At 41.3% G+C, this 23160-nt stretch overlaps 1 protein-coding gene across 3 annotated transcripts in view; it reads left to right on the plus strand.

Annotated features, from left to right (window-relative positions):
- The window catches only part of MCF2 (MCF.2 cell line derived transforming sequence), a 109957-nt gene that overhangs the window by 69637 nt on the left and 17160 nt on the right, over positions 1 to 23160 (plus strand). For all 3 annotated transcript variants that reach the window (XM_081793637.1, XM_081793635.1, XM_081793636.1), the window contains 10 exons: positions 794 to 831; positions 4468 to 4556; positions 6544 to 6610; positions 7248 to 7363; positions 7491 to 7560; positions 9122 to 9214; positions 13454 to 13546; positions 14848 to 14973; positions 15543 to 15764; positions 22469 to 22561. In XM_081793637.1, coding sequence (XP_081649763.1) covers positions 794 to 831; positions 4468 to 4556; positions 6544 to 6610; positions 7248 to 7363; positions 7491 to 7560; positions 9122 to 9214; positions 13454 to 13546; positions 14848 to 14973; positions 15543 to 15764; positions 22469 to 22561 — 1007 coding nt within the window. The remainder of the gene's footprint in view (positions 1 to 793; positions 832 to 4467; positions 4557 to 6543; positions 6611 to 7247; positions 7364 to 7490; positions 7561 to 9121; positions 9215 to 13453; positions 13547 to 14847; positions 14974 to 15542; positions 15765 to 22468; positions 22562 to 23160) is intronic.

A 23160-nucleotide genomic window follows, 5' to 3' on the forward strand; every position in this document is an offset into this window, starting at 1 on the left:
TAAATAATATAGGGGCTTACCCATCATAAACAGAACAGAAAGAAAAGGAGGGGGGAGCCTGGCTGGCTCAGTTAGAAGAGCATACGACCCTTGATCTCTGCTCGTAAGTTTGAGCCCCACGGTGGGTGTCGAGATTACTAAAAACGAAGAAATGAACTTAAAAAAAAAATACAGATGACTTTCCTTTCAACGTGTTTAAAAAGAGGACAGAGGAGAGATTAAACAGGAAGAGCAGAAAGATTAAAGCTCGGATTTTGACAAAGTTGTGTTGTTTTAGCATCTTACCGTGCTTCAGAATTGTTGTTTTATGTAGCTGTTAGAAACGTATATTCTGACGGCGGACTATGCACATTTGAATACCACCTCTGCTTCCCGGACAGGACACTAACCATACTTATCTACAAAGTGGGGATAGAAATCGTCCCTTTCGGGTAGGGTCGATTGGAGGATTAAAGAACAAAATGGCCGTGTAGGGCTTAGAACAGTACCTGGCATATGCAGTAAGTGCCAAATAAATGTTACTAACTCTTCGTGGTCACTTGGCAATCAGGGGAATGCTTGATGAGTCACAGAATGGGTGAGCACATAGCAAGATGATGCTGAATAAGAAGTCGAAATCCTACAGATAAATCTGACCAGTCACCTGTTTCGTGTAGCGTGATTTAAAAGTACTCGTATAAATAAGTTGGAATAGTCCCGTGTCTCTAATTGCTGAATAAACATTCGTGTATTTTAATTAAAAGTGTTGATTTTCATTCTGGTCTGAAATTCTTCTTTCATATTTTTCTACCAGGGAAGAAGAGTTGGAGACAAAATCAGAGCAACTTAAAAGTAAATATCATTAATTAATTCAACATTGGCTTTATTGCTGTAGTTGCAGAATCAGTGTGGAGGCTTAAACCATATTTTTAATCCACTAAACCAATATTGTGTGCTCAAAAGCCTCTTTAATCTGAAAGAAAAAGCTGCTACTGATGCATTGTGTCTAATTGCAGTACTGACATCTCCCCAGATGTGTGAGCGGTTTCTTAAGTCTTGGCTCAAGTTCAGAACTAGTTTCTGTAAAGCATCTATAAGTCCCAGCTTTTCTTTCCCCCACACCACTTCAATAAACTTAAATAAGTATTGCACCTTTCCGCAAAAGATTTCTTTCATAATTGATTACATTCCTATAAGTATGGAACACGGACAGAGGACAGGTTCTAATGGTCCATACTCGGGGCTCAAAAAACACACATCTGTTCATTTCTTGATAGAGACAAGATTCCTTCTCAGTTACCCATGATATTCTGGTACCTGCAGAGAGTAGCCTCGTCATAACTGTAGGGCCCTACATTTTCCTTGTGTCTTCTTGATGGTCAGTAAGGACAAGAACATCTATCTCCGAGAGGCAGTATAGCAGTGATACGGATTATTGAGCAATTGTAGAGACTACCTGGGTTTTCATCCCAACTCCGACAATCACCGGCTGCGTGACCTCGGGTAAATTCTCTCGCACTCCCGTTTCCTGATCTATAAAATGGGGATAATAGAACACCCTCATCATAGAGTTAGTGTAAAAATGAGATAATATTTGGGAAGTATTTCCAATAATGCGTGGCATACGGTAGTGTTCTAAGTGTCCAATACCATTATTAGGCTAGAGAATGGCCTATACTGATATACCATGCCTGGTTATCACGTTGTGCGGTCACGGCTTGTGTTTTCAAGAAAGAAACGGACTGAATGCCAAATTCCATCATCTTACGTGTCTTACGGTTCCACGTTCCTCTCATGACACCTTAACATTCCTCTATGTGGATCTTTTTATTTGCATGTCTCAGGAAATAAATAGGAGGCTGTGGCTCTGTACATTTTCTTGGTGAGATTTCTAGCTGGTGGACCCAGTTCCAGAAGGCACACCTTCTTCCAATTCTAGCCATTTTGCACAATCCTTAGGCATTTAAAGGTATAAAGTTACGTTTCAAAACTTTCCAGCCTTGGAACAGAAACCTGTTAGGAGTAAATGATGCTTACCTATCTGATGAGTGACGTACATGGTATTTTCAGTCTTAGTGTATGAAAATGGTAACAGTTAATACATTCAGATAGAGTAAATCAGACCATAGTCTTGAAGAGGGAGCATAATGATGACACATCACAGGCTTGACTCTTTCATCGCTTACCAGGTATGTGACCTTGGCCCTGTTGCTATAGCTCTGAGGCTCAGTTTTCCCATATGTAAAATGAGGATAAGTGTGCCGTAGCTTGGTAAATTGCTGGGGGCGGGGAATGGATACAATATATGCACAATAGATAGGAATATATAGGAAGTAGTCGATACATGTTTGTTCCTTTCCACATGGATTTGTCATATTTTGTGGAAATGCTTTTTAGCCGCTAGATCTTGTACTTCATTTTTGGGTTCTAGTGCTACATTTACGTGGAGTTCAGAGATTTTTGCAAGCTCAAAAGTCCCGTACAGCCAGGATCCCTGGAAGATACTTCTAATGCTTCTGAAGAACAAATAGCCATCCCAGAGCTCCTGTAGTTGACTCACTGGGCCAGTCCAAGGACTGTAGAGTCTTTTTTTTTTTAATTTGAAACTAACATTACTTTTATTGATTTTTTTAATAAGAAGCTTATTGTCAAATCGGTCTCCATACAACACCCAGTGCTCATCCCCACAGGCGCCCTCCTCCATGCCCATCACCCACTTTCCCCTTCCTCCCAGCCCCCATCAACCTTCAGTTTATTCTCAGTTTCTGTAGTTTGCCTCCCTCCCTCTCTAATGTTTTTTTTTTTTTTTCCTTCCCCTCGCCCATGGTCTCCTGTTAGGTTTCTCAGGATCCACATAAGAGTGAAAACATATGGTATCTGTCTTTCTCTGTATGACTTATTTCACTTAGCATAACACTCTCCAGTCCCATCCACATTGCTACAAAAGCCAGATTTCATTCTTTCTCATTGCCACGTAGTATTCCATTGTGTATATAAACCACAATTTCTTTATGCATTCATCAGGTGATGGACATTTAGGCTCTTTCCCTAATTTGGCTATTGTTGAAAGTGCTGCTATACACATTGGGGTACAAGTGCCCCTCTGCATCAGTACTCCTGGATCCCTTGTGTAAATTCCTAGCAGTGCTATTGCTGGGTCGTAGGGTAGATCTGTTTTTAATTTTTTGAGGAGCCTCCACACTGTTTTCCAGAGTGGCTGCCCCAGTTTGCACTCCCACCAACAGGGCAAGAGGGTTCCCGTTTCTCCACATCCTCGCCAGCATCTAGAGTCTCCTGATGTGTTCATTTTAGCCACTCTGACTGGCGTGAGGTGGTATCTCAGTGTGGTTTTGATTTGTATTTCCCTGATGAGGAGCGACGTAGAGCATCTTTTCATGTGCCTGTTGGCCATCGGGATGTCTTCTTTAGAGAAGTGTCTATTCATGTCTTCTGCCCATCTCTTCACTGGATTATTTGTTTTTCGGGTGTGGAGTTTGGTGAGCTCTTGATAGATTTTGGATACTAGCCCTTTATCCGATATGTCATTTGCAAATATCTTTTCCCATTCCGTTGGTTGCCTTTTAGTTTTGTTGATTGTTTCCTTTGCAGTGCAGAAGCTTTTGATCTTGATGAGGTCCCAATAGTTCATTTTTGCTTTTCATTGCCTTGCCTTTGGAGATGTGTCAAGTAAGAAATTGCTGCGGCTGAGGTCAGAGAGGTTTTTTCCTGCTTTCTCCTCTAGGGTTTTGATGGTTTCCTGTCTCCCATTCAGGTCCTTCGTCCATTTTGAGTTTATTTTTGTGAATGGTGGAAGACAGTGGTCTAGTCTCATTCTTCTGCATGTTGCTGTCCAGTTCTCCCAGCACCATTTGTTAAAGAGACTGTCTTTTTTTCCATCGGATATTCTTCAAGGACTGTAGAATCTTCGAAATAAGATCGTGGTTTAGGATCAGAGAAATCACCTGTAGCAAAAGCTGACATGTGGCAGAGAGCAGAGGCAGAAATAAACAAGTTACGGCCATTTTAAGAAAGAATAGTTACCCACGTGTTATTAGCCCCAGAGTGTTAACCCTTGGATTTTATCACATCATTCATGTTCCTGATGATACCTCTGGATCATTGGAAAGAGAGTCAATGATGTTGTGTTTAAAGGACTCCAGGATTCATGTCATATTTCCTAGAAAGGCTTCCATTAAAAATCATTAAGGTTAAAAAGCTGGGTTTTTTCTTCAGTAAATAAACGAGTTATCTGGAAATTCAACGTTTTATACATTAACCTCACTTCCCCGAAGTGCCAAATAAAACGTTATTTAATGTGTACAATAAATTCTAATTAGCATTTTAAATCTGAAAAAAAAAATCCTAGTGTTCTTTTTCAAGTTATGTACACAGTTAGGACCTAGAGAAAACTTAGTTTGAACTAGATTTCCTTCAAGAGGAACTATACGTACATAGATGCTAATTTAAGTCTCATTTTCATCATTTCAGATCGAAGTGGTGCATGATTGTCGGGAGCAGAGAAATTCTGGTCAATCCTCCAGTCTGGACAATGACAATAGCTTGGATATTTTACAGAAGTATCGTTTCTTTTTTGACATACACTTCTATACACATCTACCAGTAGGAATCTCTGATTCAGTGGTCCAGGCGAATGTGCTCTGTTTGTGTGACTTGAAAATTAGCCAGAGTTTTCTAGATTCTTCATCTCCTCTATTGTAAAAGAGATGACAGGGAATGGGACAGTCGCTGTTTCAAAAACTACAAGGATTATTTAGACATACAGTGTTATTTTAGAGATGTTAAAAATAGCGTGCTCACTTTTATAACGTTACTATTTTAGACATAAGAATATTCACCTTTCGGGGGGGTGCCTGGGCGGCTCAGTGGGTTGGAGCATCCGACTTTGGCTCAGATCACGATCTCGCGGTTTGTGAGTTCGAGCCCCGCATCGGGCTCTGTGCGGACAGCTTAGAGCCTGGAGCCTGCTTCTGATTCCGTGTCTCGCCCTCTCTGTGCCCCTCCCCACCTTGTGCTCTGTCTCTCTCTCTCTCTCTCTCTCTCTCTCTCTCAAAAATAAATAAACGTTAAAAAAATTAAAAGAAGAAGATTCACCTTTAACATTTTATATCCTAGAGTTGTGTGGCGATACATATTCAGATAAATAATGTTAATGCTTATAAATGTAAAAATAAAAGAAAGGCAAAAGTAGAAGTTAAATGTGTTACCTGTATTGGAGAGTGAGGAAATGAATTTTATTTATTATTTATTTTTTATTTTGTTAATGTTTATTTATTTTTGAGAGAGAAAGTGAGAGAGAGAGACAAAGCATGAGCGGAGGAGGAGCAGTGAGAGAGGGAGACACAGATTCTGAAGCAGGCTCCGGGCTCTGAGCTGTCTGTACAGAGCCCGATGCGGGGCTTGAACTCCCGGACCAGGAGGTCATGACCTGAGCTGAAGTTGGACGCTCAACCAACTGAGCCACCCAGGGGCCCCAGGAAATGGATTTTAAATATGGTATTGAGTTGCCTGAGTGGCTCAGTCAGTTGAGCGTCCGGCTCTTAATTTCGGCTCAGGTCATGATCCCAGGGTTTTGGGGTCAAGCCCTGTGTTGGACTCCTTGCTGAGCGTAGAGCCTGCTTAGGATTCTCTGTCTGTCTGTCTGTCTGTCTCTCTCCCTCTCCCTCTCTTAAAAAAAAAAAGTGTCAATTAGAAATCACATTGGAAGAGGAATGTATTTTATTTTAAAGAGATCAAAATTACTAAGGTTTAAATATGATCTACATTTAGGAAAACCAGTAAAATAAATCCATTTCAGGTCTTGGAAAATTTCAGAACATTACTGGGAAAGGGGAAAATCGGGCATTAAATGTTAATATCATTATGTTTTTGGAGAGGGAGAAAGAGAAACTGTCTTTTTCCCTACCCCCCACAACAAAATAAACCAAAGTTTTAGGAATAGATTTTTGAGTTTTTAATAAATTGACTCTTAAGCTTAGTGAGATAGAAATAAAGTGGGCTTTTTTTTTCATTTTGAAAAATAAGTCCTGAGTCCCCTTTCCTTTGTTTTAAATATATTTTATTTTTATTTTTTAATTTTTTTAATGTTTATTTATTTGGGCGGGGGGGGAGAGAGAGAGAGAGAGAGAGAGAGAGAGAGAGAGAGAGAGACAGAGAGAGAGATGGACGGACGGGCAGAGAGAGACGGAGACTATCCAAAGCAGGCTCCAGGCTCCAGGCTCCAGGCTCCGAACGGTCAGCACCAAGCCCGATGCGGGGCTCGAACTCCCGAACTATGAGATCATTACTTGAGCTGAAGTTGGAAGCTTAACCAACTGAGCCACCCGGGTGCCCGCCCCTGTTTTCAATATATTTTAAAGCGTCTTGTGGGCGATATTTATTCTAGAGACTGTATGATTCACTCCATATTTTGATGATAAAGCCAAAACCATTGGTAGTTCCTAGGTGTTAACAATTTTTACCTTAGACAATTTATGATGATAACGATTGAAAGATTATAATTCCAAGGCAACAAAATAACTGATAAATATTGTCTTTTTGCTTTAGCCACGTCCTAAATGAGCTGATACAGACAGAGAGGGTCTATGTTCGCGAGCTGTTTACTGTTTTGTTGGTAAGTGACTCAAATTCTATTTTCGCACCTTCGCCCCAGTGCTCTCCCTGCTACGTTCATTAGGAAGTACTGAGGACAGTCTTCTCTGTCCCTTTCCTTCCTTGTCACATGCCAGCAGTAGGTGTTTCTCCCATTGTTTGAGGCTGCCCATGCGTTAAATGTGCATATTCGGGTTCTCCCTCAGTAGTGAGAATTGTGCTGTGTAGAAATGGTGCTGGAAAGAGTTAAAGGTAAAAGAAAACCGTTCATTTGATACACATGTCATAATATTAATTTGGTCTAAAAACCCACACACTTACTGGCAGCTTAAGGAGAGGTTAATGGCCTGTAATACAGTTTTTCCTGCTTGATTTCTAGTTTGTTTCCTATACCATCAGCTACCCTGAAGGCCAAGAGAGTCACTTTGTTCTACGCGCTGAGCGGGCAACGATGATTTCCTTGTCTGGCTTTCTGAGAACAACAGTTTTTTGTAAATGGGTAACTTCGGGTACTGGAAGATTTGATTGTTGGAATTACAAACAGCTTTCACCCAGGAGTCCTGCCGTACACATTTCTGCTGTAGCTATACCCTTTGGTGGCCCAACCGAGTGTTAACGTGAACGTGTTTTAAATGAACAAATGTATTTATTTTGGGTAGGGCTACAGAGCGGAGATGGATAATCCTGAGATGTTTGATCTTATGCCACCTCTCCTGAGAAATAAAAAGGATGTCCTCTTTGGAAATATGGCAGAAATCTATGAATTCCATAACGAGTATGTAATTGCCGAATTGAATGTTTCTTTTGCATCGTATTATTTAAAGGGCTGTTGACTAATTTACTGTATTTGATGTAAAATTATATCGTGGTTTTGTTTTTTTTTTTCTCTGACATTTTCACAGCATTTTCTTGAGCAGTCTGGAAAATTGCGTTGACGCTCCAGAGAGAGTGGGACCTTGTTTCCTCGAAAGGGTTTGTTAATTATTATTTAAAAATATATAAATACGGGCCACTAAAATAGCAGCTCGTTGTATAGAGACCGGATTTGTATAGGTATTGTTTTTTTATGTCTTTATGTTTTGGGAGGAGACCCATCACTCCAGCAAGTATTTAATGGTAAACCCAGTTTTGTTACAGAGACTGATGGAATCAGACGCTTCGATGGCTCAGCTTGTGCCCACTGACCTCTGGGTGATCCCAGGAGTCCAGGGACCAGCCTGGCTATGAAGATGTGAGAGTAGGAATCATCTTAGCTCAGCCATTCTTGGATTGGTTAATTTTTAGCCTAAGAGGTGCCTTGGTATTCCCCTCTAATGCACGTAAAGTCTTAGAATCAAACGTAGTCTGGCTTTCAGACACCAGGGCATCTATCATGGGGACTTTGCAAAACAGAGGGCTGTCTGTTCTTTTTATTCTATGAGATCATTCAGGGAGGCTCATTTCTCCACATCCCAAGAGAATACTTAGCACAATGGACTTCCCAAGCTTTGTAATCATACTCTCCTCCATTAGAATTTTCCTTAGAATATTCTCTGCTTATCTACTTATCTACTTCCTCCTCTTCCTGAAAAATCAGTTCCATCTTGATTTGAGAGTCAATTTGATAATGGTGATCATTGAAAGCTTCCAAAGAGATGTCTTATCCCAGAAAGCGTTAATGGACTCAGAATATGATATGGTTAAGAAAAAGCTGTTTGTCCTTACCTTTCTCAATATATTCGGACTTTAAACATATTTAAGTGGTAGCCAGATTCTTCCCTGACTTCCCTAAGCAACACCAGTCTTTTTCCTTCGGGCTCATATAGTACTTAATGTCTGTGCTGCTCGTTGGAGATTTTATATTCGACCAAGACTATATTCACAGAGAAGAACAGGGGGAAAATCATTGTATACAGTGTGAGTTGTGCTGTATCGGGAATATACGAAAGATCCTGTAAGAGCCAAGAAGAGGGGCATCTGACATAGATTGGAGGTATGAAGGATGGCTTTCCAGAAGAGATGACTCATGAGGTGGGGGTTAGAGAGTGACTAGGAGGTAGCCCGTTAGATGGGGGTCCAGGAAAGACGATTCCAGGGGGAGAGAATAGCATGGTCACACACCCAGCGGGGTCATGGTACAATGATGATATCCCAGTGACAAGCCAAGGGACTTGGAAGTTAGCCACAAGTTCATTCACTAGGGAACTGAGAGGCTGGTGGCATGGAGACGGCGTGTTCCTTGGTACCCTCTTGGCTTACAGCTGTGAACAAATTCATCTATTTGTCTAGTTCAGTCGGAGAAGGCTTTTCCCTAGCTCTCCAACTTGGTAAGTGGAGGTGGTGAAATTCCTGAGATAATTATGTGTTCCTCTGCTCAGTCTGGTGGGCATGTTTTTCTTGGATTCCAGAGAGGGATCCTGACTTACTGCCAGTGTGGCAGGCCCTTTAGGCCACGTGTAATGCTTGGCTCTACTCATTCTAGCTCAGCCTTTCTTGATAAGAACAGTACATGTTCACGGATTGATAATACGTTTGAATGTGCTTTTTATCACAGAAAGATGATTTTCAGATGTATGCAAAATACTGTCAGAATAAACCCAGATCAGAGGCAATTTGGAAGAAGTATTCAGAATGCGCCTTTTTCCAGGTATAGTAATTATTCAGGTATTGGATATACTCTTTCCGGAAGACACTGGGATAGTTCTTATTTATGAATCCATTCCTACTGTGAGTTGTATATAATACAGATAGATCAAAGAACAACTTGACCCTGCCACACAATGTGTACGTGCACACGCGTGCGCACACGCGCACAAATCTGTGTGCTGCTTCCCAGAGGCAACCACTCTCGGTTCTTTCAGCTGCTTCCTTTGATATTTACTTCCATGTTTCCGAATAACATTTATATCGCTACTTTAGCCCTCTTTCACTGCCCCTGCCTCACCACCAGATACATACACATACTTCTTTTCCTCCAAAACATCCAATATGGTTATAAGTTTAGTTATATCGATACAGTGGTAAATTAGTAAGACTAGGTAATTCCTATGTTCAGACGAATCCTCCGGTATAAGATGGTTGCATTTCCATCCCTTTTTTACCCCTGCAATTGTCTTTTTTACTTCCTTAGTTTTTTAGATACTTTTCCCTATTCTACCTACCCATAGACTCTCCGAGTTAAGAGAGTTACATAAATTTCTTCTTAGTACATTTAAACATATTCTTTTTTCTCTGAATTTCATTTTGAATTAATCTCTCCTGGACTTGTTTGATCTGCTCATCAAGGCTCACTAGACCTGTTGCACAGCTGTCAACCTGGGATCTTGTTGAATATAACTTTTGGGATTCTGTTCATGGTCTCTTGCGTAGGCTCTCCTGTTTCCTAGGTGCCATATTTTTTCCTTGTTTCACTCACTTGTTTTGTAGAACATATCCTCCAGCAGTTTTACTGAGAAAGTGTGCCTGGGAGGTAAAAGTTTTGAGAACTTGTATGTCTACTGGGAGGTAAAAGTTTTGAGAACTTGCATGTCTACAAATGTCTTGAGTGTATCTACCCTAACACTTAATTGCTAGCTTGGCTGGGTATAGAAGTCTATACCCAGTAAGTAAAAAATAATTTTCCTCAGAATTTTAAAGGTATTTGCTACACTGTTTTCTGGCTTCCAGTGTTGCTGTTAAGAAATCTGATGCTATTTTTATTTATTTATTTTCTTGAGAGAGAGAGAGAGAGAGAGAGCATGCACACACACAAGTGAGCACAAGTGGGCTAGCAGCAGAGGGAGAGGGAGAGAGAGAATCTTAAGTGGGCTCCTTGCCCCATGCAGAGCTCAATCTCATGACTATGATATCATGACCTGAACTGAAATCAAGAGTCAGATGCTTAACCGACTGAGGTATCAGGTGCCCCCCCATTTTGATTTTCCATCCTTTGTGTGTAACCTATTTTTGTCTTCTCTCTGAAAGCTTATGGGAACATATTGTATTTAGAGTTCTGAAATTTCACAAATAGTGCCATGACATTGGCACTATTTTCATCCGTTATGTTAGTCTTGTGGCGATCCCTTTGAATTTGGAACCTCTTGTCCAAATTTACTTGGATTTTTTTCTTTGATTTTCTCTGCACAATTTTTCCATTCTGTCTTTCTGGAATTTTTGTTGTACAGATGTTGGACATTCTCGACCATTCCTCTAATTCTCTGATCTTTTCTTTTTATTTTCTGGCTGTCTTGCTCTATTTTTTGGAATTTGTCTTTCAGTCCTTTTATTGAGAGTTTTGTGTCTGCCATTATATTTTTAATTTTGTAGAGCCTCTACCCTTTTTTGTTCCCTCAATGTTCCTTTCAATAGAACCCTGTTTTCATTTCATGAATTCAGTATCTTCACTTATCTTTATGAGGGTAATAAGAATAGATTTTCCTTTTAAAACTAGTTTTCTTCTCCTTGCATAATTTCTGCTGTCTTCAGATTGCTTTTGTTTTTTCTTTTTCTTCATTTTGTTCCTGTCACTCATATTCGATACTTCCCACAAATGTCTGGTGACACTTGTTTGGCCACTTACCTTGAGAGTAAGCACTAGAATACAAAGCTCGCTGGAATTTTCCTGCACATATGTGGATTTATTGACCATGGTCCTCACTATTGAGTGATTTGTGTCAAGGTGTTTCCTTGAGGGGATCCCCACACCTGTATCTTTCTCAGGCTGGTTAGATTCCTAAGTCTACTACCTGGTGAATAAGGACCTGGTTGCCAGTATTCTGGTAGCCAACTTAGGTGAAAACGCTGAGAGTATTTAATTTGGTACATAAATATTCAAGTAATCTCTTTGCTTTCAATATGGTACTCTGTCTTCAACTGGATCAGATATTCCCTAGTTCATAGGCCTTCCATTTTACTTTTTTCAGGTAAACATCCATTCTCCTGCTATGCGATGGGACAGGCATCCACCTAGTTGTGCAAGGTGGCATGGTTCTCTGAGCCTTCTCTCCTTTTTTTTTTTTTTTTTTTTTAACTTTTCTGCTCATTTAATTTTGGGGGTAGCCATTTCATTGAGGTGTAATTAAAATTCCATAAAATTCAGCCTTTTCAAATGTGTAATTAAGTAGTTTTACTATGTCCACAATGTTGGGCAACCATCACTGCAATCAGTTTAAGAACAATTTCATGACTCCAAAAACAAAAAAAACAAAAAAACCCCACCCATACCTTTTTAGTAATTACTTCCCGTTCCCCGCCCCCCCCTCCCCCCCCATCCAACAGCCTTCTGTGATCGGTAAGCTACTTTCTGTCTTTCTAGATTTGCCTGTTCTAAACGTTTCATATAAATGGAATCATAAAATATGTGATCTTTTGTGTTTTGCTGATTTCATTTGGCATGATGTTTTCAGAGTTCATCCATGTGGTAGCAGATATGAGTTCTTCTTTCCACTATGTGGGTATTCCACATTCAATGTACCCATTCATCAGTTGATGGTAATTTGGTTCTTTTCCACCTCTTACGTACAAGTTTTTCTGTGGACATATGTTTTCATTTCTCTTGGCCATGTACCTGGGTATGAAATTTCTGGGTCATTTGGTAACTGTCTCTAGCTTTTTGAAGAACTGTTGGATTGTTTTCCCAAGTTGCTGCACCATTTTACATCGCGGCCAGCAGTGTGTGATGTCCTGATCACTGCACACTCGCACCAATGCACAGCCTGAAGCAGGGCTCAAACCCACGAACTGTGAGATCATGACCCGAGCAGAAATCAGGCGGCGGATGCTTAACCGACTGAGCCACCCGGGTGCCCCTCTACTTACTTCTTAAGCAGACTTTTAACAACCACATTTTTTGAAACCTGACCTTCCTTTCCCCCCTTTCAGAGGTCCTTGATGTCTGTAATTCTGGAGTCTTTGTGGAAGCGGGGAGAAGGTGTTCTATAACATAAACTGACTTGTTCCTTGGCTTTTCCGAAAACTCTGCCAACTTGAGAGTCACGTTTCTCTAGCGTGCACAGTTGTCTAACGTTATCACTTTGGCGTTCAGTTTCCGTATTTGGTTGATGTGTTTTTCCTCTCCCATCTTTGTAACTTTGGGTTTTGCGTTGTAAAAATTACTTTTTAATCATTTCAGTTGGGTTTCATGAGTAAGGGGAGCTAAATGGATGTATTGGTCCATCATCTTTAACCATAAGCCGCTGTGTGAATTAGATTGTATGTTGGTTTTTATCTATATTCAGAGGCAGGTCCCAGATCTTACACACATATAGCCTCTCCTACTCTCTCTGTGTTCTGTACTGCTTGCATGTACATTTCATCCAAATCAGCCCCATCTCGCCCTAGTTAGGGACCCTACAATGTTCCCAGGACCCAAAGGCATGACCCTCATATTTATAGTGGCAGCGAGCCAATAATCAGATGAAATATAGCACCAGTTGATGAGGTCTCCATTTTTCTTGTGGTGTTCAAAAAACCTCTCCTCATACCCAGTTTGATTTATATTCAGCACAACCTGTTTCTTTTCTTGGCCTTGACCTGTGCAGCTGAGCCCTTTAAAAATTTTCTTACGTACGTTTTTTAGTCATGTTTCATGTTTAATCATGTTCATCTATGGTCATTCATTGCTTTCTCATCTTTTAGGCATTCCACATCAATGCAAATTTTAGGTAAAAACTTATTAGTATTTGAAATCTTGGCATTTTATACCTCTCAAATCCTTAAGGCAACATTTACAGTGGTTTTTTTACGTATACCGCTGCTTATAATTTCCACACCATATGTAACAGTGGTTTTCCTGGTAAATTTCCCTTGAGATGTAAGAAACCTGCATGCATTGGGTCTAATCAGTGAATGCTTGGTATTTTCATGGGTGCATGTCTTAAATTCATTGATAATTATATTTTAATGACAGGAATGTCAAAGAAAATTAAAACACAGGCTTGGTCTGGATTCCTATTTGCTCAAACCCGTGCAACGAATCACTAAGTATCAGTTACTGTTAAAGGTAATTACATAAAGTCTTTCTTTCTTTCTTTCTTTCTTTCTTTCTTTCTTTCTTTCTTTCTTTCTTTCCTTCCTTCCTTCCTTCCTTCCTTCCTTCCTTCCTTCCTTCCTTCCTTCTGTGGGTCAAATGTATCAAAGCCATTAAAAAGGAAGCAGGTGACTAGGAAGCACCAGGAATAGGTAGGCTCAGGGCCTGGGTTCACTGTGGCCCTTAAAGTGCCCGGCGCATAGATGTAATCTGAGGCTGTCTGGAGTCTTTATAGCGAGTTAATTATCCATACCAGTTACGTTGATGTATGTGTAATGCCGAACTTTTACTATTTAAAAACAGTTTTTTTAATGTTTATTTATTTGAGAGAGAGAGAGAAAGAGACAGACAGAGCATGAGCGGGGGAGGGGCAGAGAGAGAGGGAGACAAAAAATGTGAAGCAGGCTCCAGGCTCTGAACTGTCAGCCCAGAGCCCCATGCGGGGCTTAAACCCATGAACTCTGAGATCATGACCCAAGCCGAGATCAAGGGTTGGATACTTAACTGACTGAGCCATCCAGGTGCCCCTAATGTTTATTTTCGAGACAGAGAGAGCGCGAGTGACCACAAGATCAAGCGAGCAGGGGAGAGGAAGAGAGAGAGAGGGAGACAGAATCCGAAGCAGGCTCCAGGCTCTGAGCTGTCGGCACAGAGCCCGACGCGGGGCTCGAACTCACGGACCGTGAGATCATGACCTGAGCCCAAGTCGGACGCTTAACTGACTGAGCCACCCAGGCGCCCCAATCTTTTTACTATGGTTGAGAAGAACTAAACACACATTTCGTAGAGTTTGAGACAGTATTTCGTAGTAGCCTTCTTGATGAAAATTGGAGGAGGCTCACCCCTCGTGTCACGTTGAAATTCAGGTTACAAAAATGTTAAGTGTAAGCACTGAGCTTATTTGACAGTATGTTTTCACGGTGTTCTGTGGTCTAGGCAAAATGAATAAGACAAATTGTTGTATGTCGAAGGCCAGAAAAGTGTGATTACTTTAAACATAAATCTCTAGTGGGTCCTAATAGCTGTTTTTCTGCAGCTTCAAGAGCAGTGAGTGCCCTTTACTCGATGCCGTTTAGTCACTATTCCATTTCTTCCCAAATTTTGACACGGTTTTTAAAATATAGTACTCATGGGACGGATAGCAAATGAAAGGTATTACTCACAAAATGACATTATCTGTGGACTCCTCCTTGAAAGCATGTTAGCCAGAAATGTATTCATTTTCTCCCGCTATTAATATCTGCCCAATATTAATTTTTGACTTCTAATCACAGGAGCTGCTGAAATATAGCAACGGCTGCCAAGGGATTGAACAATTAAAGGAGGCTCTGGACACGATGCTGGATTTACTGAAGTCAGTTAATGACTCCATGCATCAGATCGCAATAAATGGCTATATTGTAAGTAAATTGTAACGATTGTCGCAGTTTTGTGGGTAAGCGAGTTAAGATCTCTTTCTTCGTCGCCACCCGGAACCAGCTGAGAAATAAAAAAGAGCCGAAGAATGGGAGATCTTGTTTGAAGGAATGTTTCGGTCTTCTAAGGAGATGTATTGCCCCGGAACTGCTGCTCGCATAGTCCCAGATAGATACGGAAGAAAAAAAATCAAGTCTTTAGACTTAGCTCTGCCTAGTGGGGATCCCTGGACCGGTAGATGTCAGTCGCCAATCAGGATTGAGGAGAAGATGGGCGGGGGGTGGGGTGGGGGGTGGGCCTACCCCGAATACATCCACATGGAGACAGGAAGCCAGGGAAAAGGAGCTTTCTTCTGTCTCTTGTCCCCGCCCTAATTATGTACCCGTGTGACACATGGCGTGTTTTCACGTAAAGTTGTGATGAATGACGTTTTAAAGACCGTGCAGATTGTGTTGCAGGAATTTAGTAGCTCAAGCTACACGGTACAACGTTGATGTCAGAGGCCCGAATGTAGCTCCACCTTGTACTGATGAGTGTTGATTTTCCTTCATAGGGAAACTTAAATGAACTGGGCAAGATGGTAATGCAGGGAGCATTCAGTGTTTGGACTGGACACAAGAAAGGTGCTACAAAAATGAAGGATTTTGCTAGATTCAAACCAATGCAGCGGCATCTGTTCTTGTACGAAAAAGCCATTGTCTTTTGTAAGAGGCGCGTTGAAAGCGGAGAAGGGTCTGATAGATACCCATCGTACAGCTTTAAGCACTGTTTGAAAGTAAGACAATTTAAATTGTGTAACGTAATATTATTTCATATGTAAAAAAGCTTGTGCACCTTTTCAAGTGAAATGAGTGGGTTTTATACATGCATATCCCTTTATTTATCTACTTATTTATTGATTGATTTATTGTTTTTTATTTGAGCGTGAATGCGAGCAGGGGAGGGGAACAGAGAGACAGAGACAGGGAGAGGGAGAGAGAATCTCAAGCAGGCTCCCACGCTCAGCGTGGAGCCCAACACGGGGCTCGATCCCGCAACCCTGGGATCATGACCCGAGCCAAAATCAAGAGTCAGACGCTCGACCAAGTGAGCTACCCCAGGTGTCCCTCACATCCCCTTTTTTCAAATGAAATCTTTCTATTGAGGCATTATTGACGTATAACGTTATTATCGGCTTCGGGTGTAAAACACAACGATGTGATATTTGTGTGTGTTGCAAAATGATCGCGATAAGCCTAGGTAACATCCATTACCACACCGTTGTAAGTTTTTTCTTACGGTAAGAACTTTTAACATCTTCTGTCTTAGCAACTTTCACGTGTGCAATAGAGTATTATTAACCACAGTCACCAGGCTGTACGTGACATCTCCAGGACTTACTTATTTTCTGACTGGCAACTTGTACCCTTGAACTCCCTTTGCCCGTTTTGTCCTCCCCCAACCCTCAAAATCTTCAGTAGAGGTCTTTTTTTTTTGTTTCTAATGTTTATTTATTTTTGAGGCAGAGAGAGAGAGAGAGAGAGAGCAAGCGAGCATGAGCGGAGGAGGGGCAAGAGAGAGAGAGAGGGACACAGAATTTGAAGCAGGCTCCAGGCTCTGAGCTGTCAGCACCGTCTTAGTCGGTCACGTAACTGAGCCACCCAGGCACCCCTCAAGTTTTAAATTGTACAAGCAGGGGCGCCTGGCTGGCTCAGACGGTGGAGCATGTGACTCTTGACCTCGGGGTTGTACGTTCGAGCCCCACGTTGGGTGTAGAGATTACTTAAAAATAAAATTTCAAAAAAATTGTAGAGGCAATATAACATGGAGAAAACTATTGCCTCGCCTCCCCAACCACCCTGACTTGAGTCATTTTTTATGAGCATGTTCTTTCCTCGTTGTCAGCCATTTGAAAATTGACGACGTTTTCAGCAGCAGGGACAGAGGATAAGCGATGTGTCCCGAGGTGTTTTGTGTCTGGAGTCTCCCAGATAAGCAGGCCCTGCTTTTGATTCTCCCCACAAGGCCGACAGTCCCAGGCTGTTGGTAACAAAGTTCCTACCCAGAGTTACGACCCGATTCGGGCCTCTTCCTACTGTCGAGTTTCCCCTGCTTTGCTCTGAACCCTCAGCAGCGCCACAAGTTTCCTTAACTCCGGCTGCTTTTACAGCAAATGCACCGAGTTGCCCTTTTGACATCAGCAGCCCGCCTCCACGTCCCCCAGATCTCCGTTGTTCTTTTATGTCTCCAACAAACAGCGATCGAGCACCAAGATTTTATGGTTGACCTCAGCCGGGGTTTAGATCTCTTGCTGTCTCTGTGCCTATTTCTGGGGATGAGACTCTCTCCATAGGCGTGTTGGACCCAAATGCATTTGGTTAGCTTTTTATTTGTAGAGTGACCTAGCCAGTACCTAATGTTGTATTTCTGATTTGTATCGATTTTTTTTTTTTAACTTGAATTTGTCACTGTGGTGGGCAACAGAATGTTTCTGAAGTACATTAGAGTGAGGAGGGACTGGTATGCGGGAACCAAGTCATGAGAATTCAAACTATAATGGTTACCATGGAAACAGGGTCGGCTAGATGCAAGAAACATTTCAGTGGAAGGAGACCGACGGGCTTGGTGACTTACTAGATACAGGAAAGAAATAATACCTGCCATTTGAAGGGAAAAAAAAAATCAGTCTCCTTTTTCTTTGGTTTCCCGATAATGTCTAATATTTTTAATAAAAAAGATTATTCAGTGCTGCCTGCAAAGATTTAGGCCAGGAGTACCAGGAAAATGGTGATCGCATTGACAGACAAAGATGGAAATTGGGCTAGTTCCTTTTTCTTTCTTTCTTTCTTTCTTTCTTTCTTTCTTTCTTTCTTTCTATGTCTGTTTATTTATTTGGAGAGAGAGAGAGAGAAAGCACAAATCGGGGAGGGGCAGGGAGAGAGAGAGAGTCGCAAGCAGGCTCCGCACTGTCAGCACAGAGCCCGGCGTGGGGCTCAAACCTACGAACTGAGATCGTGACCTGAAGCAAAGCCAGACTCTTAACTGACTGAGCCACCCAGGCGCCCCGAGTTTGGCTGTTTCCTAAGCCTCAGTCTGTTTACTTCTTCTTGCTTTCCTATTGTGAGATTCTGGGATTAAATCATCGCTAGCAGTACTAGTCGGTGTGTGACGTAACGATTGGGGTTCACGGACCGTTGTCTTGAGTTCATCCTATCAAGCTAGAATCCCGTGGCCTAACAATCGCATGCTATATTTTAAGCCGGCCACTTCTGTACAGAGGAAAGGCCCTCAGGTCACAGCCAGACGGAGAGGTTCGAGTTCTTCAGATTCCTCAGTTCCTGCATTTATTATCATCACCTAATTTTTTTTTTAATTTAATAACCCTGCATGGAGTGCTTACTATTTGCTAGAAGCTGATCTAAGTGTTTATAAATGGCACTGTTAACTCATTGAACCCAGATGGCAACTTTAGATGAAGTAGGAACTATGATGAGCCCCATTTTGAAGGTGGGAAAGCCAAGTTCCAGAGAGGCGACTGATTTGGTTAAGGGCACATAGCTAGTAAGCCGCGCAGCACGGGTTCAAACCCAGGTAGATGGTTCCAGAGTCCATGCTGTTAATCACTGCACCATGCTGGAAGGCCTTGTTTTTTTGTTCGTTCATTCTTTCATTCCTTCCTTTGTTCCCTATTCTCCACACTTAATTTCCTCTCTACTCCTGTAGCAACCATTCTCATTTATTTGATGTATATCCTTCAGTTTGCGTGTTTTTGTTAAATGTGTGTTGATGTTCTGTGCGCATCTAGTTTAATTTGCATAAATTGTAATCCGTTATAATTCTCTTTTTTCTTTCTTCTTCTTTTTGGTCTCAGAAACTGTTTTTAAGATACAGCCATGTTGGGGCGCCTGGGCGGCTCAGTCGGTTGGGCGTCCGACTTTGGCTCAGGTCATGATCTCACGGTTCGTGGGTTCGAGCCCCGCATCAGGCTCTGTGCTGACAGCTCGGAGCCTGGAGCCTGCTTCGGATTCTGTGTCCCTCCTCTCTCTCTGACCCTCCCCCATTCATGCTCTGTCTCTCTCTGTCTCAAAAATAAATAAACATTAAAAAAAAAAAACGATACAGCCATGTTACCGTTTTATACCCAGTATCTTTCTTGTACCTGCCTCATAGCACTTACATTTTAGCTACATTTTTTGTTAATGTGATTCAAGATCAATTTTTTTAACGTTTATTTTATTGAGGTACCTGGGTGGTTCAGTCAGTTCAGTGTCCGACTTCAGCTCAGGGCGTGATCTCACGGTTTGTGAGTTCGAGCCCCACGTCGGGCTGTCTGCTGTCAGCACAGAGCCCGATTTGGGTTATCTGTCCTCCTCTCTCTGCCCCTCCTCTGCTTGTGCGCACACACACACACACTCTCTCTCTCTCTCTCTCAAAAGTAAATAAACATTAAAAAATAAAATAATTTTTTTAAAAACAAATGTCTGTCTTATTTAATTTTGAGAGACAGAGCGCGAGTGAGTCAGGGACAGAAAGAGATGGAGAGAGAGAATCCCGAGCACGCTCCAGGCTCACTGCAGAGCCCCACGCGGGGCTCGATCCTGCTACCGTGAGATCGCAACCTGAGCCGATATCAAGAATCGGATGGTTAACTAACTGAGCCACCCAGATGGCGCTCAATATTTTAAATTATACTAACCCAAGAAGTAAATACATTCTATTCCATAAATATAAATGTCTTCAGCTTGGTAGTTGTTGGTGATCATTGCCGAGTTCTTGACCCACTGGATGACTTTTAACAATGTAAAGATTTGACATCTTTACGTTACCTTGATGACAAAAAATTAGGTTACAAGTTGGAGCCCTTAATACTTGACACACTGAGATGTCTTCAGATAAAATGCTTTATAATAAAGGATTTATGTTCATAGCTACCAGGAATATGAATGCAAACATAATAGATACAGCAGAGACCACAATTCGGATGTAACTATAGAATCAGGCTTGTTATTATATATAATATGTACTATAGAGTACTATATAACTATATGCATATAGTTAGACCTTTAACTGCCTCTAGATTCTAAAACTGAGTAAATTTCACAGTATAGTAAACACTTCATGGTATCGTAACATTTAATAACATCTGACAACCTTTCAGTAAAACCTTTGCATTCCAGTAGATCATTTGTAAGTGAATTGTTTGGAACTCAGAACAAGATTGTCTGCTCGACATCATGGTTAGATTACCAGGGCAAATCAAAAAAAGCTCCTTTAATCTATAATGCTACGTATGCTATACGTATGAAGTGAAAAATAACAAAACTACTGTAATTCAAACAAGGGAAAGTTTACAAAGCAAACTCATACTTTAAAAAGCTCATTATACGATCTAAGCATTTAATGCATGCTATTTAATCCTTTAATCTACCCTGTGAAGAAGGTATTCTTTCCGTTTTAGAGTTGAGGAAACTGCCATTCAGAAAGGTTAAGCAACTTCCATCAGAACACATAGCTCTTAATAATACGAGATGAAATTCCAACCCGGGCCTCTCAGACTCCAAAGCCCAGGTGTGATCCATCTTGAGCGATTAAAAGTATGTGTTGAAATGCAATCAATTTAAATAGGGATTGAACATGAGGTTATTATTTATCTTAAATCTTGATGTTTCAGCCAAAGTACGTTTAGTTGGGGCGGTTGAGTAGGAATACGAAGATATTTTTGGAGGGGTGCCTGGGTGGCATCCAACTCTTGATTACGGCTCAGGTCATGATCCCAGGGTCGTGAGATCGAGCTGCATCCAGCTCCACACTCAGTGCTTAAGTATCTCTCCCTCTGCCCCTCACCTCTGCTTGTGCACATGCTCGCTCGCTCTCTGTCTCTCTCTGTATCTCTCTCTCAAAAGAAGGGGCGCCTGGGTGGCTCAGTTGGTTAAGCATCCCAACTCTTGATTTCCGCTCAGATCATGATCTCATGGTTTGTGAGATCAAGACCTGCACCAGGCTCAGCACTGACGGCATGGAGCCTGCTTGAGATTCTCTTTCTTTCTCTCAAAATAAATAAATAAACTTTAAAAAAAGAACCTTAAAAAGTATTTTTGGAGACTCTGGAAGTAACATGGGACCACATTCAGGGTAGACATCAGAGACTCTTGTATGTATGCATCTCATTTCTAAGCATAATCCCCTTTCTTTCCCTTTTTTCAGTGTATGTTTATTTTGAGAAAGAGAGAGAGAGAGAGAGAGAGAGAGAGCACATGCACAAACAAGGGAGAGGCAGAGAGAGAGGGAGAGAGAGAATGGGGCTCAAATTCACTCATAAACCATGAGATCATGACCTGAGCTGAAGTCGGATGCTTAACCAACTGAGCCACCCAGGTGCCCCCCTTTTCTTTCCCTTGATATGGTGATCTCACTAGGGGTGCTTTTAATGCTTAGCAACTCTAATCAGCGCTGTTTGGGGTACTTATAAATGGAACAAAGAATGAGATATTCCTTTAGATAATTAGACGGGAATTGAACAAAAACAGAAGGCAGAAGAGAACTGAAAGAGAATGTGTGTGTGAGGGAGTGAAATGGCACAAAATAGAATTAACCAAGCTATTAGCACAGGATGAAAGAAAATTGAAGTTTGTGCTTTGCACAATCATACAGGGAAGAAAAAATTGTGGTAACAAAGGGATATTGCATACAAAAACTTCACTGGTTGGGGCGACTGGGTGGCTCTCTTGGTTAATTGATTTCGATCAGATCATGATCTCACGATTCATGAGTTCGAGCCCCATGTCTCTGCACTGACAATATGGAGCCTGCTTGGGATCCTCTGTCTCTCTCTCTCTGCCCCTACCCTGCTCGTGCTCTCTCTCTCGCTCTCTCAAAACTAAGTATATAAACATTAAAAAAACAATTTCACTGGCTACGGGAAGATCTCACTCTGCTATGACAGATAATTTGTCTTCCAGAGAAGCTGAGAGGTTGGTGGAATAGAGGGGACCCTTGTGTACCTAGCTGGTTTTCCCCCACCCCATAAATTGGTTGTTTATCACTTATAAGGCTTCCATAGAGATAAGTAATAATCTGTCAGATGAATTTATCTGACAAAGGATTATTAAAAGTAACCATTTAAATTACTTTGGGATGAGCTTTTTTATTGATGTTTAATTACTTTTAGTTCTGCGTTTGACACAATAATTTGTTTTCATAGTGTGCAGTTAATTGTAATGGGATTCGATCTTATGGGGACTAGTTGGAGGTTCAGATTTGTAACATTTGTTTCCATCACTGGAATGGAATATGTAATCTATACTGTAAGCGCATGGCTCAGTGAAAACACTTAAATACTCAGGTCTGTGGTTGTATTTATCATTTCATATTCTTGAATATAAAATGTGTATTTTGCCAAGTGAGAAATTCTGTTTCATTTAGAGTATGACGAGTGTAGATTTAATGTAATTTCATATTCCAAATAAAACCCTCATGACAATTTTGACTAACATATTCTAGATGGATGAAGTTGGCATCACTGAATATGTAAAAGGAGATAACCGCAAGTTTGAAATCTGGTATGCTGGCAAGGAAGAAGTTTATATTGTCCAGGTTGGTCCTTTAAGAATTATTCTAGAAGCCATAACCTGCAACGAACAAAAATAACTTTGGTTCCATTATAAAAGTTCTCATTCCTCTCACTTAGGTCGCTTAAATATTATTTCATATTTTTTTGTGGTGTAATCAAGCATTTTTTCAGTAGCACATGTTTTCTTTAACTTGAGATGGGTCTATGGTGCTTTCTCGGGCTTTGAGTTTTTAAATGAATTTTTTTAAGTTTGTTTATTTATTGTGAGAGAGAGAGAGCACAAGCAAGGGAGGGGCAGAGAGAAGGAGAGACAGAATCCCAAGCAGGCTCCTTGCCATCAGTGCAGATGCCCGATGTGGGGCTCGAGCTCACAAACTGTGGCACTGTGACCTGAGCCAAGGTCAAGAGTTGGACGCTTAGCCAACTGAACCACCCGGGTGGCCCTCTAGGGCTTTGAGGTTTTACAACTACAAGGATACTTATCAACCGGAGCTGATAACCAAGAACTTGGCAGGGCTTCTCTGTCCCCGTCAAGCATCTAGAGTTACAGATTTCGAATGGTTATGAGTTTTTCTTGGGCTTGGTATTCTCATTTGTGAGATACAGTGATATGACAGTTCAG

The sequence above is a fragment of the Panthera onca genome, chromosome X, assembly GCF_046562875.1.
Source record: "Panthera onca isolate mPanOnc1 chromosome X, mPanOnc1 haplotype 2, whole genome shotgun sequence".
NCBI lineage: Eukaryota > Metazoa > Chordata > Mammalia > Carnivora > Felidae > Panthera > Panthera onca.